We start from the raw sequence: 16,562 nt of genomic DNA, 5'->3' as shown, positions 1-16,562 counted from the left end.
AGTTTAAGGAAGTCAATGAGTCTCTGCCTTGACACAGTGGCTGGCTGGCCTGTACCTCACATGGAAGAGTTAGATTTGACTCTGGGGCTCAGGTGCAGGGGAAGGGTGGGGTGTGGGGGCAGCCTTCATGGAAGAAAACAAGGCCTTGGGCATTGAGTAACAGCTGAGACTAGCAAGCCTCATTGTCCAGCATTCCAAGTCATTTAGCAACATGCTGGCTTCTGCTATGGAGAGAGAACAGAGGATCCCCTGGCAGAATGAAAGGAATCTGATTTCAATTATGTTCAGTACAGTCACCCTCTTTAGGCTGAGAGGCCAGAACACCTGGTGCGGCTTGGGCCACTGTGGCTATAGGAACAACACATTATCTGGGTCCTGGATGCAAGCGGGAATGTGGCCTCTCTTCCTCATGCAGATGCCTTATAGGTCTAGTGGAAGAGGATGCAAAAATGACAGACAAGTTTTCACTGGCACTATGTAAAGAAAGGGGAATTATTTCATCTTGACGGCTTCTCCCCACAGTCTCTGTACATATTGATCTTGATTGTAATGAGTTTGCTTCGGTCCACAAGTCATCACTCCACTGAGAACTGAGTCAGTGGTGAGAGAGTCGAAGTGACAGATTATATCTCACTGATCACGCCAGCGCCATGCTCTGTGGGTCCCTCCACCTTTTGAAAAAGCTCATGGATTCATCTGTGTAGAATTCATTTGGATCCTTTTCTTCTTTATCAATAGCTTTAGTAGAATATGGCAAATGGAACAGCTGCCCCAGAGAGCAGTCTATATTCACAGCACTATTCAATAAAACTTTTGAGATGATGGAAATTTTCTGTATCTGTGTTGTGCAATTTAGCAGTAACTAGCTACCTGTGACTTTTGAACACTGGAAATACATCCAGGGAGACTGAGGGATGACATTTTCAATTCTCTTTAATTTTAGTTAATTTTAATTTAAATAGCCACACATGGCTAGTGGCTACTATATTAGGCAGTGCGATTCTAGAAGGAGCTCAGTAAGGCACATACTGAGATAGTGCAGGAATGAGTTTATCAAAGAGAGAAACAATGCAATATGAATCATGTTAAATTAGGAATAAGAGCCCTGGTTCTAATCCCAGCTCTGCCACTAGGTCACCTCACCCTCTCTATGTTCAGCCTCACCATCTCTGTCTTGAAAGGTTGGACTAATATCTGAGTCCCCAAATGGCAACTAAGGTCTTAATTTAATTTTAGAATACTTTTCCAGTGGTAGGACAATAGTATGACACTCATTCCAATTCACCACAGTGCCAACCATTCTCCTACACATATATGCACACAAAAGTACCCACCCACTGTATTACCTGTGAGGATCCTGAGGGTATTTCAATCTGTGACCTCTGGATAATATGATTTCTATTGGACCCTTCCTGTTTTGTCATGCTGTGACTCTTAAGGCACTATAATATTCCAAATATGGTTTCATTTAGGCAGGTGACTGGAGTATTTTCATTGCTTCCTGTCTCGTTCCTTCTGGATGTGATACTAGTTACTGAAGTTTGGAGTCAAGGGTAAAGATGAGTGGCAAGGAAGTTACAACCCCAGCAGCACTCTTCAATTCTTCTTTTAGGCTTAAAGTTAAGCTTTGAGGCATAGGCCTGAAATCATAGAAAGAATGTGTACTTTGAATCATCAGGGAAGGTTTAGATTATTGGGTTCTCCTTCTTGACAGCTGTGTTTACCTCAGTTTACATATTTGAAAAGCAGGAATAAAAAATATCCCTGAACCCTACCAAGACTGCTGTGGAATTAAATGATTTAAAATATCCTTAAATTGAAACACAAGAAGGGGAATCACATGACCTGGCAACTACTAAGCTCAAGGACAGAAAGTACCAGTGATGGGGAGGGTGGGGTCTGCTTGTAAAAATTGCACAAGGGAAAAGATCCTAAAGGCATCACCACTGTGTGGAGCTGTGTTTGAGAACTCATGTTAACAATGGATTCACCAGACAATGAGATATTGTGGAGGCTAGGCCTCTAGCTCTAGAAGAAGATAGACTTGGCTGAGACCATACCTTCCAGCCATTGCCCTTGGTGGGAAGTAGGAGTTGGCAGTGGGTACTCATATCTAATTACTGGCTGTGCCCAAGCCCTGCAGAAATGATTGTTGAACAAGGTCATCTTGCACTCAGGGTTGGTTTCCCAGGCTTCCTTCTTATTTTTCCCTGAGTTCTTCTCTGAGCTCCTCTTGTGTTACCAACCCCATCATTGTCCTCTTCCCTACATTTCAGTAGAAACATGTGATGCATTCTTGCATTGATTTACTGAGCAACACTATGATTGGGGTTTGCATTGCAGGACTTATTTTTCCAATTAGAGTTTAAAGTCAGTTCCAGATATATGTCTTTTTCTGCAGGAGGCAGAAATAGATGAGCAGTAGGTTTTCTTGTATTTATCAATTTAAATTGAGAAATCAAACTTGTCTTAGTTTTATACCATTTTATTTTATTACTATTTAAAAAGGATTAGAGAAAAAGTGGTTTATGATCCACTCTGGTGCATCTGTCTATGCTAGACTTCAGAGTTATGACCTTTTCAATTATTTATAATCATGTCAATAAAAATGCTAGGGAAAATAGCACAAAGTAAACATTGGAATGCCAAAGGACCTCTAGCTCTGTGTATGTGCATGTGGTGAAGATGGTTCTTAAGGTTAGAGTTTTGGATTATTGTGGTTTGTTAAAAGAATGTTATTTCTATTATCCTTTCTAATGGCTGTCTCCTAGTATGGTTCCCAGTTTCCAGACAGATGGTAAAGGCAGAGACATTCCATCATTTCTCTGATGCAGTTAGGGATTTCAGCTCTTCATATTCTCCCATACCCTTTGGTAAAGAAGAAAATCACTATGTGTGTTATAGAGCATGTTCAACTATGGGTATAATTCTGACAACATCTGAGGCTCATTATAGTGTTCAGTGAGAAATAGTACACTAGAAAATTCCTGTTCATTGCACCCAAATTGTTATGATGGAATTTTGTAGTCTGAGAATGTAATGGACCATGTAGGCCATTTTTTTAAACTTCATTTCCATTTGATACTTAAATTCTCAATCATTGTACATCTATTCTCTGATAATCCATAGTGACATAAGTGCCTAGCAACTTTTCTATCTTCATAGAGCTTTAACTATAGAAATGTATGTGTGGAAGCAAACTAAATTCAAAGAGGCTATACTAGACACCCAAAGAGAAAGTTTCATCATCCTTGAAGAGAGCTGTTTCCCTGGCAATTTGCTAGACATCCTAGACGTAGACACATTTACATCACTCTCTTAATTTACAGTGTTCATTATTTATATATTACCTATAAGATAAAGCATAAACTTTTAATAATATATGCATGCCCCTTTAAAAATCAACCCTCATATTTGTGTTCAATCTTATAAATAGCCACTCTTCTCAATATGAAATATGCACACCATCCATATTGTTCTATAGTTATGTCTCTGCATAGTGTAATTCTCATCACTCTTCAATGGCTAGGTAAGATGCCCCCTTTCATGTAAAGCATTTCCTAATCCCAAACATTAAGTCATATTATTGTTTCTTCTCTTTTTTATGCTTCTATTATAGCATTTACAAGTGTGACATTTTCTGGCACTGTTTGTGGGCATTTACTTATTTTCCATTAGATTGCACCAGTACCTATCCTTTCCTTCACTCAGAAAAAAAGGTCTAATAGTGTATGTCTGTTGAATTAATTAATGAGTAATTGAATGAATGAATGCACCACAAATATTCACAAATGAATTAATGAAAGATTCCAAGTATGAATAATGAAGGCTGTATTCAGGCAGAACCAATTGCAAGGGTACATTAGGTGGCCTGGCAGGAGGATCAGGGGAGAAAGAAAGGTAAGAAAGTTTGGGTTTAGCAGGAATTTAGGATGACAAATCATCTATTCCACCAATGTTGAATGATAACCTGTTATTAAGGAGTTTAGAGTCTGTGACCAGGGAGTATGAACATCTTTATTTTCTTAGCTCAGGCAATTTACCGAACAGGGTAGCTCTGCTGTGTGATTTTGGTCACTGATGATAAATTTAAGTTTCTTTTCCTTTTTAATAGCCCGTAAGCTGAAGAAACTTGGCAATCTAAAACTACAGGAGGAAGGAGAGACTTCTAGTGCCGGCAGCCCCACTGAGGAACCAGCCCAGAAGATGACAGTATCACACATTGAAGGTTATGAGTGCCAGCCCATCTTTCTCAATGTCCTGGAAGCCATTGAGCCAGGTGTGGTGTGTGCTGGACATGACAACAACCAACCTGACTCCTTTGCAGCCTTGCTCTCCAGCCTCAATGAACTGGGCGAGAGACAGCTTGTGCACGTGGTGAAGTGGGCCAAGGCTTTGCCTGGTAAGGAAAAGGAAACAAGGGCAGGGAATGACGATCATATTTAGGGAACACTTCTGTGGGCAATGTATTCATTAATTCAGGCAGTCCTCACTATTAAGCTATGGGGACAAGATTGCTATAATCCTCACTTTAAACAAGAAAGGCAGCATGATTTGAGTGTCCCAGATGGCTCATGCCAATGTACAGCTGTCAGATCCTCTTGTTCAACATGCAGAATTGGTCAGCAAAAAGTACAATAATTATTAATCATATACACATACCTACATATGCCTTAAGATGCTCTTACATATACATACATATTTATGGCTAACTCCAGAGATAATCTGGATCCTGACAGTGCATCTTCAATGTCACCTTCAGGAGCTATACCACAGGACAACTTATATAGTATGAGATGATAAAAAAGAACACAGGGTTGGGTGTTAGAACACTTGGGTTCTTTTATAAGGTACTGGGTATTGAACCCAGGTGTGCTTAACTACTAAGCCACATCTGCAGCCCTTTTTGTTTTGTTTTAATTTTTATGAGACTCTTGCTAAGTTGCTTAGGGCCTCCCTAAATTTCTGAGGCTGGCTTTGAATTTGGGAACCTCCTGCCTCAGCCTACCAAATTTCTGGGATTACAGGCATGTAACACAGTGCCCAGTAGAACACTTGTGTTCTAATCTTAGGTCTGCTGGTAACTTCACCTTCTCAGTCTGTTTCTCCAAATGTATAATGTGTAAGGAATGCTTTGGATGGAACTAATAGTTTTAAAATTTTGATTCAAGAAACCTTTAGTGCTCTGTCATGGTGGAAAGAAAATTTATGTGATAGTGAAATAATTGCCAATTGTTTGTCTAACTTCTGCTTGGACACCTCCAGGAATGGAAAACTCCCTTCCTAGGATATCTGTTGTTTGAACAAGTCTGATTATTAAAATATTAAAGCTTAAGGAAGCTTTAGAGATCCTCTATCCAAGGATTCATAGACTTTCCCTTAGCAACCCAAATTCTTTATTTATCCAAAAACAATTGGGGATGTAGCTCAGTGGTAGAGCACTTGCCTAGCATGTGCAAGACCCTGGGTTCATTCCACAGGACCACAAAAAATGTTTTTATTCATTTACCATGAATTAATATTTATAATTAAACATCAGTAAACTAAAAATTAAATTTAAGAAGCATTGTACCCAGATACAAGTAAAGCTGTTGATTTAAAGGCAGTCTTTTGCCTGTATCTCACTAACTCAGCTTGTCCCTCACTACTGCATGTAAGCCCCCCCTGTTAGTCTTGCAGAATCATGTGGCTTCAAGTAAAACAGTTTGAAAACCAGTGAAGCATGTGCTCTATAAAGGTTCTCCAAATCCTGAGATTGTGATTCAAACTTCTTTTGAAATATCAGCAACCAAATATCCTTTTGTGAAGTCAAAGATTAACCTGCCTTCTAATAATACTTGCTATTCAGATGGAAAATTGTAGTGAGAAGAGCAGTTACCTGATTTGATTCTCATAAGAATCCTGTAAAGTAAGGGTTCCTTCTTAAATTTTTCAAAGACAATGAAGCTCTGAGAAGAGAGGTGATTGGCCTACAGTTACACAGCCAGAAAGCAGTAGGGCCAGAACTTGAGCCCCCTGATTTCAAACATCCTCCTCATTCCACCCTATATTCTGTAGCACCTCAGCCATTCTGTAACTCTGAGATTTACAGTTAGGGGTCAAAGCCTCACCACCAAAGGCCACTTGGGTCATATGGTGGGCTTGCTATTTTCAGAGACATTGCATGTGGGCCTTCAAACTCCTACTTTGTACTTCTACCTCACAAAGCCCAGTTGTAGCCATTACACTGTCTCTAATATTTTCCCAGGTTGGAAAGCTGAGGTTATCTAACCAGTATGATCTCTGGGAAAGAGGCCCAAGGCCTCTGGGTGAATATGTACTGTGCCAAAACTGAGAGTTCACACAGACAGGAAAAAAAAAATTACAATAAAGAAAAACGAGAAAGTTGTTTTAATTCTTAATATTTATTTACCTAGATGTCTTGATGTCATGTGTTTGATAGACATTTATAGTTTAATCTTCCATGCATGGTGGTACACACCTGTATTGCCAGCAGCTCGGGAGGCTAAGACAGGAGGATCATGAGTTCAAAGCCAGCCTCAGCAAAAGCGAGACACTAAGCAACTCAGTGAGACCCTGTCTCTAAATAAAATACAAAAATAGGGCTGGGGATGTGGCTCAATGGTTGAGTGCCCTGAGTTCAATCCCTGGTACCAAAAAATAGTTAAATAAATAAAATTTATTCTCCCTAAGCCATAACCAAATACTTAACATGTGTCTATTTATAGGGTGCATAGCTTTTCATAAATGTGATCCTCAAAATGCTCCTCTGAATCATAGGGACAATTATTTCCATTTTACATGCCACAGCTCAAAGAGGTTAACTAACTTGCTACACTGGTCATTTAACAAATGGAACCAAAAATTGAGCTCAGACCCTCTGATTGCTAATTCAGTCATCTTGAATATAATCTGCTGCAAATAACTATGGCAGAATTTGTATAACAGGACCACTGGCTTTCCTTGGCTCAAGCCTTAGGAGGAAAGCCCTCTTCTTACATTAACACATCTTCAAGCCAAACTCAGCTCACCATCTACTTTGCCAGAGTAAATGATCTCTGACTCTGAGTCATTTAGAAGAATAGCTTTAAAAGAAAACTGATTACCACATTCATAAGGACTGCCATTCACATTGTCAATAATTACCTCTAGTTCAAGTAATTTGTTCATCCAACAGATTGAATTCCTATCCTTTGTGAGGCACTGTGCTAAGCACCTAGTCAGATAAATTTTTTTTGTAAGTTTTCTGTGATGGTAACGTCTGGAAATTGCCTACTGGGACACTTGGCACATTAATAAATTCTAACTATAAATGAGAGGCAAGCAAATAGATTGTATGTACACAGTATATTTAGAATAAGATGTATCTGGTTTGGAATGCTAGCTATGTACTGGTTATATGCCTGCAAGCAAATCACATGTCTTCTTTGTGCTTCTTTCTTTACATTTGAGTCTTGAGTTCTAGGCCACTTCTCTCACTAAGCTCAATCCAACCTACCACTACCCTTCCAAGAAGCTCATGCAGGGACCCCAAGTTTGAACTGTCTTCTTTGAAAACCTTGACTGGCAGGTGCAATACAGCAGCAAATATTTCTAAACCAGTCTTGCTTTGAGTCTGTTGTCCCAGACTAGATGTGGGCCTTCAAGTTTCCACAGCAGATTGCTAATAATGATTGGATTCTAATGAGAAAACAAAGAAACTGCCTCTGCTCCCTAGCCTGTTTGGTGGATTTTAAAACCTCAGAAGGGCTCCTCTCTAGTTTTCCAGAATACCTGAACACATTGCCAAATAGGTGTTGAGTGAATGTGTGCCTACAGAAATATGTAGGGCTACTGTTATCTCAAGCCATACCTTGGAAACCATGCTATCTGAGCAGGCCATTGTGCAAGCTAGGCATAGAGTTAGATGTTATAATCAGATTATGCCTATAGGAAAATTGGCCATCCACAGTGCTAATGTGTGCACAGTTATTAGGTTTGCAAGCTGAGCAGTTTTCACTAAGGACTCTTAGTATGATAGTCATTTTTCATCTCTTACATTAGTTTTCTGGTGTCTCACGGTGGGAGGAAGCATCTGTATAGACAATTTCTTTACTAACTTTATAATTTAATCTTCATCCCTCCATCATCCCTCACATTCATCCCTCACATTCACACACTTCACTAGAAGATCACAATTCCCCCAGCCAAAGTATTGTTGTTTGGGGGTTTTAGGGTTTTTTTTCTTATTGGTTTGTTTGTTTTTGTTTGGAGGTGTTTTTTTTGTTTTGTTTTGTTTTGTTTTTTGTAGTTGTTTTTTTGCTGTCTACTGCCTCCCACTCCAGAGGTTCAGGGTACAAAATCCCAGGCCACTTTCTCAAGGAATCTCAGATATTGCCCTCATGGACCCTGTATCTTGTCTCTTACTGGGAAAGGTCAGTCTCAGGCATTCTGTAATATGGAAAAGCTCCAGGCAGGAAATTGTCTGGGTTCTGAGGATCCAGTCAGTCTGTTAGCATGTCAGTATTATCAAGGTAGAAAGCACAGGTCTAGGAGTTGAGATTACAGCCAGGGGTGGTGCTGTGAAAGACTCTAGCATCCCTGATCTCTGAAAGATGGGATCTAAAAGAAAAGGGAAGTGGAGATGTGAGGGTGTGCAGATGCCAACCAAGCAGAACACTATGTCTGGGTAGTGAAGTCTTCAGACTCAAGCCTATGGCAAAGGAAGGTTGGTGACCTTGGTAACTCCTGAGGTGGGACCTTCAGCATTGGAGCGGAAAAAGCACTGGAGCAGAGAATCAAAACACCTGGGTTCCAGATCCAGTTCAGCCACATATAGACTATGTGACCTTGACCAAGTCAGTTAATTTGTCTGGCCCTCAGGTTCCTTGTTGATAAAATAAGTGTCACATCACCGACCTTCCAGGGTTATTTTGAGGATCAAATGTGGTCATCAATAGGAAAGTGAGAAACTTGATCTGAAGTCAAGAAAGAATTCTAAATGAAGTCAAGCAAAACAAAATTTCAGATAATTATGAATTTATTGGGGAAAAGAAAAGGGTATACTGGTAGGGATGAGGTCTGAGACAATGACTTTATAACTTTAAGCATTCAACTGTTTCACAATCTTCAGGGAACGTGGCTATGTCTTTTCTACCCATGTGCTATTTCAGAGGTAGCTTCCAGAAGGGTGTTTTCTGAGCTTCAGGGAAGTCATTTGGATATTACTTAATTCCCATTTTTTCAAAATGGAAATAAAATTGAGGGCCCTTAACCTATTTAATATTTCTCAAATGCCCAGTTAAACACCTGAACCATGCTATGTACTAAGAAAGCAAAGATCAATTAGAAGATATGACTCCTGTCTTCAAGTTGCTCCAAGGCTTTCAGGCAGAAAACATGCATATAGATGGATTTCAGGGCTGTGAAATTATCGTATGTGCAATGAAAAAGTAAAAGAAGAATAATTATTTTGCTTGGATGAGTTGGAAAACGCTTCAGAGTGGAGGTGGCCTTTGAGTAAAGACTTGAAAGATGAGTAGGTGTTTATCAGATGGAAGGCTTTTGGAGGGGGAACACATTCTAGGCAAGACAACTGTCTATTCAGAAGTAGCAGAGCTGTAGAGGCCTGGGGAAGGATGAAGTGTTCAGTACATTTTAAGTTTTTCAAAACAGGTGGGACCTAAATTATCTGAAGGCAAGTTGCAAGAAATTAGTCTGGAGAAGCAGATTATAAAGAGCATGTTTGTATATAAGTGAAGTAGGCTGAGAATGGCAAGAGTGTAGAAAGTATTAAGTATAAAAGAATGGATAGGAGGTATATGGGGTAGAAAGAAGGTCAGAGAAAAGAGAGAGAGCCTGTAGGTGGTTTAAAGAAGGCCAGTGGCTGTCAAGACATTCCTCCTATATGATAATATATAGTAATATCCCTTTCCCAAGATTGTTACCAGGATAAAATCAAACTGTAGCTAATAGAGCTTTGTAAACTTAGAAGTGCTGTCCATGTGGAAGAACTGGTTATTACACTGTATCTTCAGAAAGGTGTGGTGATCAAGAGCATGGCCTTTGGAGTCTGACTATTGGCTTTGGAACTTGATCTGCCAGTTAGTAGCCATATGATCTTGGACATGTTATTGACCCCTCTGTGACCCATTCCTACTGATTTGCAGAATGGGGATAATAAGAATACCTATTTTATTCATTGTCATGAGAATTAAATGAAGTAATGTAAGTGCTCAGAAAGGAGTTCATTCATTATAAGTAGTCAATGTTCAATTATTATTCTCTTCCAACTGACAATGGCCTTTTGGCCTCCATCATGATCTCATTTGAACAGTTCAGTGAAGTAGGGAGGGCAAAGAATATTATCCTTACCATATAATTTTTTTATCACTCCTCAGAAGCCAGTACTGATGTTCCCTGGGGCTTCTCAAGGGCTTCCTGAGTACTAGAGATTCTCAGTTCAGCAGAGGTAAAGACTTAGCTCAGTCCATCAATGTCTGCACTGACCACTGCCTTTGTGCCTTCTCTTCTAGGCTTCCGTAATTTACACGTGGATGACCAGATGGCAGTCATTCAGTACTCCTGGATGGGACTCATGGTGTTTGCCATGGGCTGGAGGTCCTTCACCAATGTCAACTCCAGGATGCTCTACTTTGCTCCTGACCTGGTTTTCAATGAGTAAGTATTCCTGGGACCAAGTCTCGTATAGTTTCCTATTTTTAAAATAATAATAGAGACATCTCAAATGTTTTGTTATAACTAAATTGGATGGATATGGAGTATCTAGCCCATGGTAGGCAAGAAATTTAAAAAAGGAATCCCTTTTTTATTCCCCCTTTTCCTAATGATGATAATCTTATGTTTGCTGTCTGAGATCCTTCAGTTGCATTGTGAATGGAGCTGGCCAGAATTATCGTCCCAAAAACCTTGAGCTAGTTTCGCCACAGAGAATCTTTTCAGTCAGGCAGGAGTTGAGCTTCCCTCTTGGTCAGCCTTTAACCCAGAAGAGCCTTAAAATAAAACCTCCAGGCAGTAGTTCCTGGTAGCACAGCACTGCTATGCAAGAGAGAGTAAGTGTCCCCAGTTGCACTCTCTCAACCCAGCCGGCCCTGGTAGCCAGAATCTAAGAATAACCACTGGGCTTTTGGCATGACCCGGGTTGTGGTTTCCAAATCTCCAAAAAGTTACCTATGATGCCATCTTCTGGGCAAGACCTTGAAAAGCCCCCCTAACTGTTCATGTCCAACCCCCATGCCCCTGCTGCCCTCCAGTGATTGAATCAACTCCCTGAGCACATGTTCAACCTTCTTTAGAGTCTTGAGACCTTTGGAGTGTTGCCCAGTGACAACGGGTTATTTTCTGAATCCTTATTTCTTTCTTTGTTTCTATGTAAGTTTGTGGCATCCCACTTCAGCTTTCTGGCTGAGTCTCATCTATTTTGTCCAGAGGTATCACAGGGCTACCCATGGGTCAGAGTCCTGTACGCACCAACTCCCAGAGTTCCTGAACCCTATTGAGGCCTACTTCCCCATCTTATTATATAAGGGCTCGCAAAGTCTCTACAAACATCTGACCAATGTTTCTCAACATGAATGCTGTTGACATTTGGGGAGGAATTTTTCTTTCATTGTGTAAAATGTTCCTGCATATTGGAATATGTTTAACATCTCTGGTACCTGCCCACTAAATATTAAACATAAATCCAGTCACTCTGACAGCCTAACTGACCCACACATTTCTAATACCTACTGAGGAGACAGTGAACCCCAGTTGAGGGACAATAATTGCTGGAAGTCTCCTCAAAATACTAACAGAGAGGGACTAAGGCCCAAAGAAAAAGATAATAGGGGGGACTGGTCCAAGCTGGACCAACCCATAATCCATTCTCTCTGATTCAAAATCCTATCATTATCCCCATTTTCCCCTTCTTTCCCTTTTTTGCAGGGAACATATGTTGTAAGGCTAAAGGGCTTGAATCCTAATTGTGACCTCAGGGAAATTACTGAACTTCTCTGAGCCTCAAATCTTACCTGTAAAATCTTAGTGTCACCTCCCTACATGTCATTTATTGAACACTTACTATATGCCAGGAACTATGCTCAGTGTATTCCAATCTTCATTTCTCGCCTTATCCATTTTTGTATTCCATCTACCTCTGTTCTCCTTTCTGAATTCCATTCCTGCCTCTCCTTTTCTGATCTCCCATCACCTTCCCCTTTCCTTCCTTTAACTTTCTGTCAATTCATTTTGCCCTTTTCCATATTTCTTTTTCCTTTGCCTTCTGAATCCCTTACTTGCCTTTTCTCATTCTCTCTTCTTCATTCCCTACCTTCTCTGTCTCAGGAGCCTGCAGCAATATGCTAGGACTCCTTCATGCCAGCACCATAATTTGAGCGGTAAAAAGCTTGCAGTGTTGTCATCAACAGAGGCATGGAAGTATAGTGGAGATCAGAGAAGGGCCAGGCTCCAGAATCAGCAGGTCTTACTGAAAAATTCCCCAGGGTGATGGAGCTTAGAGCAACACTGTTCTGGTCAATTGACTTGTGATACTATCTAAACACTTCCTCTTTCTAGTTGGAATTCAGCCTGAATTGAATTATTCTGCAGCACCTGCCCCCTTTTTTCTTTATGCAGGAGACCCAAGATCTGTCTGAAATAGGTTGCTGAGCTTCCACCCACACAATGCCAAGCCTGCTCAGCTTGTGGAACAGGCTAGTGGCTTGGGAACCAAAATGTCAAACCACAGACTTTAGGCTCCATCTGGGAGGTCGTTGTCCCCACCACTTCAGTGGGTGTCAAATCCCTTTTTCTTGACATGGTACACAATCAATTATTGTCTTACACACACACACACACACACACACACACACACACACTTGATTTCTGAAGTGCCAAACCCAGAAGGCCTACTAGCAGAAAGATACTGTATCTTCCCTTACAAGCATGCGATGACCCATCATGGGACAGAGGGGTTGCCTCCTCCCCAAGCCTTGGCCACTTCCTCATATAATTTATAGGTGATAATGTGATAATCTGTTCACAAGTCACCATAATAAAAGCAGCTCACATGTGTTTACAGCTCCCAAACTGTGGCAAGGAACAGCCAGCCTGTGAGGGAGTGGTCTCCCCTTCACCAGGAGACATTTAGATTCAGACATTCAGAAAAACTTCCTGGCAGACATGGAAGCACTAGAACTCATTTTCAAAGGACAACATGGAATCTCTATTGCTGCAAGTTTTTAAAGAAATTGTTAAATTTGTACTATGAGAAATGACTTTCAAACCAAGAGCTAGTCAGGAGCGTTGACAGGATAGACACCTGTGGTCACTTGCAAATCCTGTGTCCTTATATGAAGTGCTGATTGCTGGATCCTCTCTCCTAGAAATCCTTCAAGTTTGGCTGCCTTGGAGGCAGGTTCTGCCTCTTGCTGTAGGTGGGATACTAGAACTGTAGTCAGGGAGACCATGTGCTTGCCCCATTGTGTTCATTTGGTTATGCTTTCCTGTCCATGACTCAGGAAACAGAGGGGGCATGGAGACCTGGAAATTCCATGTGCTAACCCATATCCTGGCCAGGGAAGATGAGTAGTTAATTATCAGGATGCCAGGATTTTAGAAAAAAAAAAAAAAGAACAGATTTGTTCTTTGTCAATAAAGCACCAGCAGGACAAATAGACTTTTTTTGAAGAAGCCAAGGAAGGGAAGAAAAACTAGAGATATTTCCTCTGGGCTTTTTGGAAGCCTCCCCTGATTCCTCTTCTTCCTCTGTATCTCCTTCACAGGTACCGCATGCACAAGTCCAGAATGTACAGCCAGTGTGTCCGGATGAGGCACCTCTCTCAAGAATTTGGTTGGCTCCAAATCACCCCCCAGGAATTCCTGTGCATGAAAGCATTGCTACTCTTCAGCATAAGTGAGTACCTAGAGGCACAGGGAATGCCTGTGTGGTCACAAAGACTGAGGGGGGCCACTTTTTCCATCAAAATATTATCAGGGAGGAACCAGCTCCTGGACATTTCCCTTCTTCCCTCCCCCCACTACATCAGCATCCTTTTCCCCAACAAAGACCAATTTCATGGTTACAGATCAATTTCTTTGGTGGACTCGAGCCTCCATCAAGTCTTAATCTACCCGTAGTCTCTCCTTAAGACTAGGTGTTTTGACTGGTTCCAGCACGCCTCTGATTTTTTTCCCACATTTTCTGGGATAGAAACAGGCATGAACCACCCCACTGTGTATTCCTTGCAGAGTAGTAGAGCAGGAGGGATTGTCTCCTGGAAGACATTTCCTCTTCCACCAACAGGAGGAAGTCTATGTTAGCAGCTTGTTTGGCAGCCAAGCAGCCTTTCTTCAATGTCTCTTCTAAGAAGAGTGCTATCTTAGCCTATGTGAAAAAGAAAGGAGGCACGATTTCATATTCAGAGCCCTGTGTTTTAATTCTCTCAATCAGAGCTGAATGATGAACAACATAAAAACTTAGATCCTAAGAAATGGGTACTTGAGAAGACTAGCAAAAGAAAAGTTTCAGTGAATTTTATTTGTTTCACTCCCTTCCGATTGGGTCCAGCTCTCCTTTTCCCTGAGATCTCCCTGGCAGACTGAAGGCCCCAGGCACACAGACTTCAATTGTCAGGGAGCCAAGTAGATGGTTCCCTCCCTGTGGGGGTGGGGGTCAAGTTTGTGGTCAGAAAACTTGGTGCTTTGTCTAATGCTCCTTCCTGGGCATGCTTCCCCTCCCCATTCTGTCTTCATCCCACATCAGTTCCAGTGGATGGGCTGAAAAATCAAAAATTCTTTGATGAACTTCGAATGAACTACATCAAGGAACTCGATCGTATCATTGCATGCAAACGAAAAAATCCCACATCCTGCTCAAGGCGCTTCTACCAGCTCACCAAGCTCCTGGACTCTGTGCAGCCTGTAAGCAAATGATGGAGGGTGCTTTATCAGGGAGAGCAGCCTGATAGAGCCAAGTGATAATAGGCTTCTGGATGGTCTGACACCACCTGTTGGGAGGTGCTTCCATTTCCCTCTGGCTTTGAGTGTGGTCCAGGAAGAAAATGCGATGGAGAAGAAAGGAACTCAGGTCACAGTGTCCCAGCTGGATGTTGTGAAAGGGGTGGAGGAGTGAATAGCAGTTGGGACTCAGAGAAGAAGCTTAAAGCACATGAATTCTCTAGTCAGACAAGATAGACCTGGTTATTTTTCCCCTCTTCCTTGAGTCATGTGCATGTGAATTTGCCTGTGTGTGTGTGTGTGTGTGAGAGAGAGAGAGAGAGAGAAATGGGGGGGACCTGTACTGTGGAAGAGGAACACCCAGTTCTGAGTCACAGAGCTTGCAAAGGTGTAAGAGATCTCTTGGGAACCTCCAGTGACTCCCCAGAGACAATTTCATACACACACACACACACACACACACCACACAGAGGCAAATTCACATGCAAGACACACACACAGGCAAATTCACTCATGGGGCAGGACCAAGGATAGACAAGGGGACAAAATGCTAAAAGTCTTGGAAATCAGAGGTGGGGGTAGAGTCTGGCAGAAACCAACTCCTTATCAACCTTGTTTTCTCTTTCTCTTACTGTCCCCTACAGATTGCAAGAGAGCTGCATCAGTTCACTTTTGACCTGCTAATCAAGTCCCACATGGTGAGCGTGGACTTTCCGGAAATGATGGCAGAGATCATCTCTGTTCAAGTGCCCAAGATCCTTTCTGGGAAAGTCAAGCCCATCTATTTCCATACACAGTGAAGCTTTGGAAGCCCCCATTTCCCTCCCCCACCTCACTCCCTTTTCCAATGTCTTCTGCCTGTTATAACTCTGCACTACTTCTCTGCAGTGCCTTGGGGAATTTCCTCTACTGATGTACAGTCTGTCATGAACATGTTCCTGAGTTCTATTTGCTGGGCTTTTTTCTCTTTTCCTTCTTCTCTCCCTTTCTCATCCTCCATGGCACCTTCACACTCTGCTCCCTGTTGTGGCTCCTATCTGTGTTTTGAATGGTGTTGTATTTCTTTAAATCTGAGATGATCCTCATGTGGCCCAGTGTCAGGTTGTGCTTGTTTACAGCACTGTGCTGTGTGCCAACCACACAAACATTTACTTACCTTATGCCACGGGAAGTTTAGCAAGTTAAAAGTATCTGAGGAAAAACAAGCTAACAAACAGAAAACAAAAAAAAAAAATTAAAATTTTTTTTAAAAACCCTGAGAGGACATTCTCCTCAAAATAAATAAATTAATAAGCAGAAATCCCCAAAGAAGCCAACAAGTCACTAGAAGGTAAAAATTGTAGGTCCGTGGGGAGTCACTGTTTTTGTTCATCCCCTCCCTCCAGGAAGACTTTAGCTTTTCCCAGTGACTATTGCCATTAAAGGACAGGGTGACCCCAGAGAGGATCTGGGGGTGCAGAGAGAGGAGGAAACAAGTAGGGCAGTTGGATCACCAGTACCTGCCCACAGCCTTGGTCCCTGAGGGCTAGACTGCTCAACTGCAGTGCAATTCATTATAATGAAAATGTGCTTCTTGTTTGAAACTTGTCTGCATGTGAATGCCTTCCCCCTCAAACCCTTCTCTC

General features: G+C 41.6%; 1 protein-coding gene across 1 annotated transcript in view; it reads left to right on the top strand.

Moving 5' to 3' along the window:
* Positions 1 to 16,182, top strand: part of AR (androgen receptor) — a 162,311-nt gene extending 146,129 nt beyond the window's left edge. Inside the window, exons 4-8 of the mRNA XM_081276843.1 lie at positions 4,115 to 4,402; positions 10,515 to 10,659; positions 13,764 to 13,894; positions 14,744 to 14,901; positions 15,582 to 16,182. Of these exons, the coding sequence (XP_081132969.1) occupies positions 4,115 to 4,402; positions 10,515 to 10,659; positions 13,764 to 13,894; positions 14,744 to 14,901; positions 15,582 to 15,737 (878 nt within the window). The 3' untranslated portion in view covers positions 15,738 to 16,182. The remainder of the gene's footprint in view (positions 1 to 4,114; positions 4,403 to 10,514; positions 10,660 to 13,763; positions 13,895 to 14,743; positions 14,902 to 15,581) is intronic.
* Positions 16,183 to 16,562: the final 380 nt, after the last annotated feature.

This window comes from Spermophilus citellus (assembly GCF_964194105.1).
Source record: "Spermophilus citellus genome assembly, chromosome: X".
Classification (NCBI taxonomy): Eukaryota; Metazoa; Chordata; class Mammalia; order Rodentia; family Sciuridae; genus Spermophilus; species Spermophilus citellus.
This window is presented reverse-complemented; position numbering and strand designations above follow the sequence as displayed.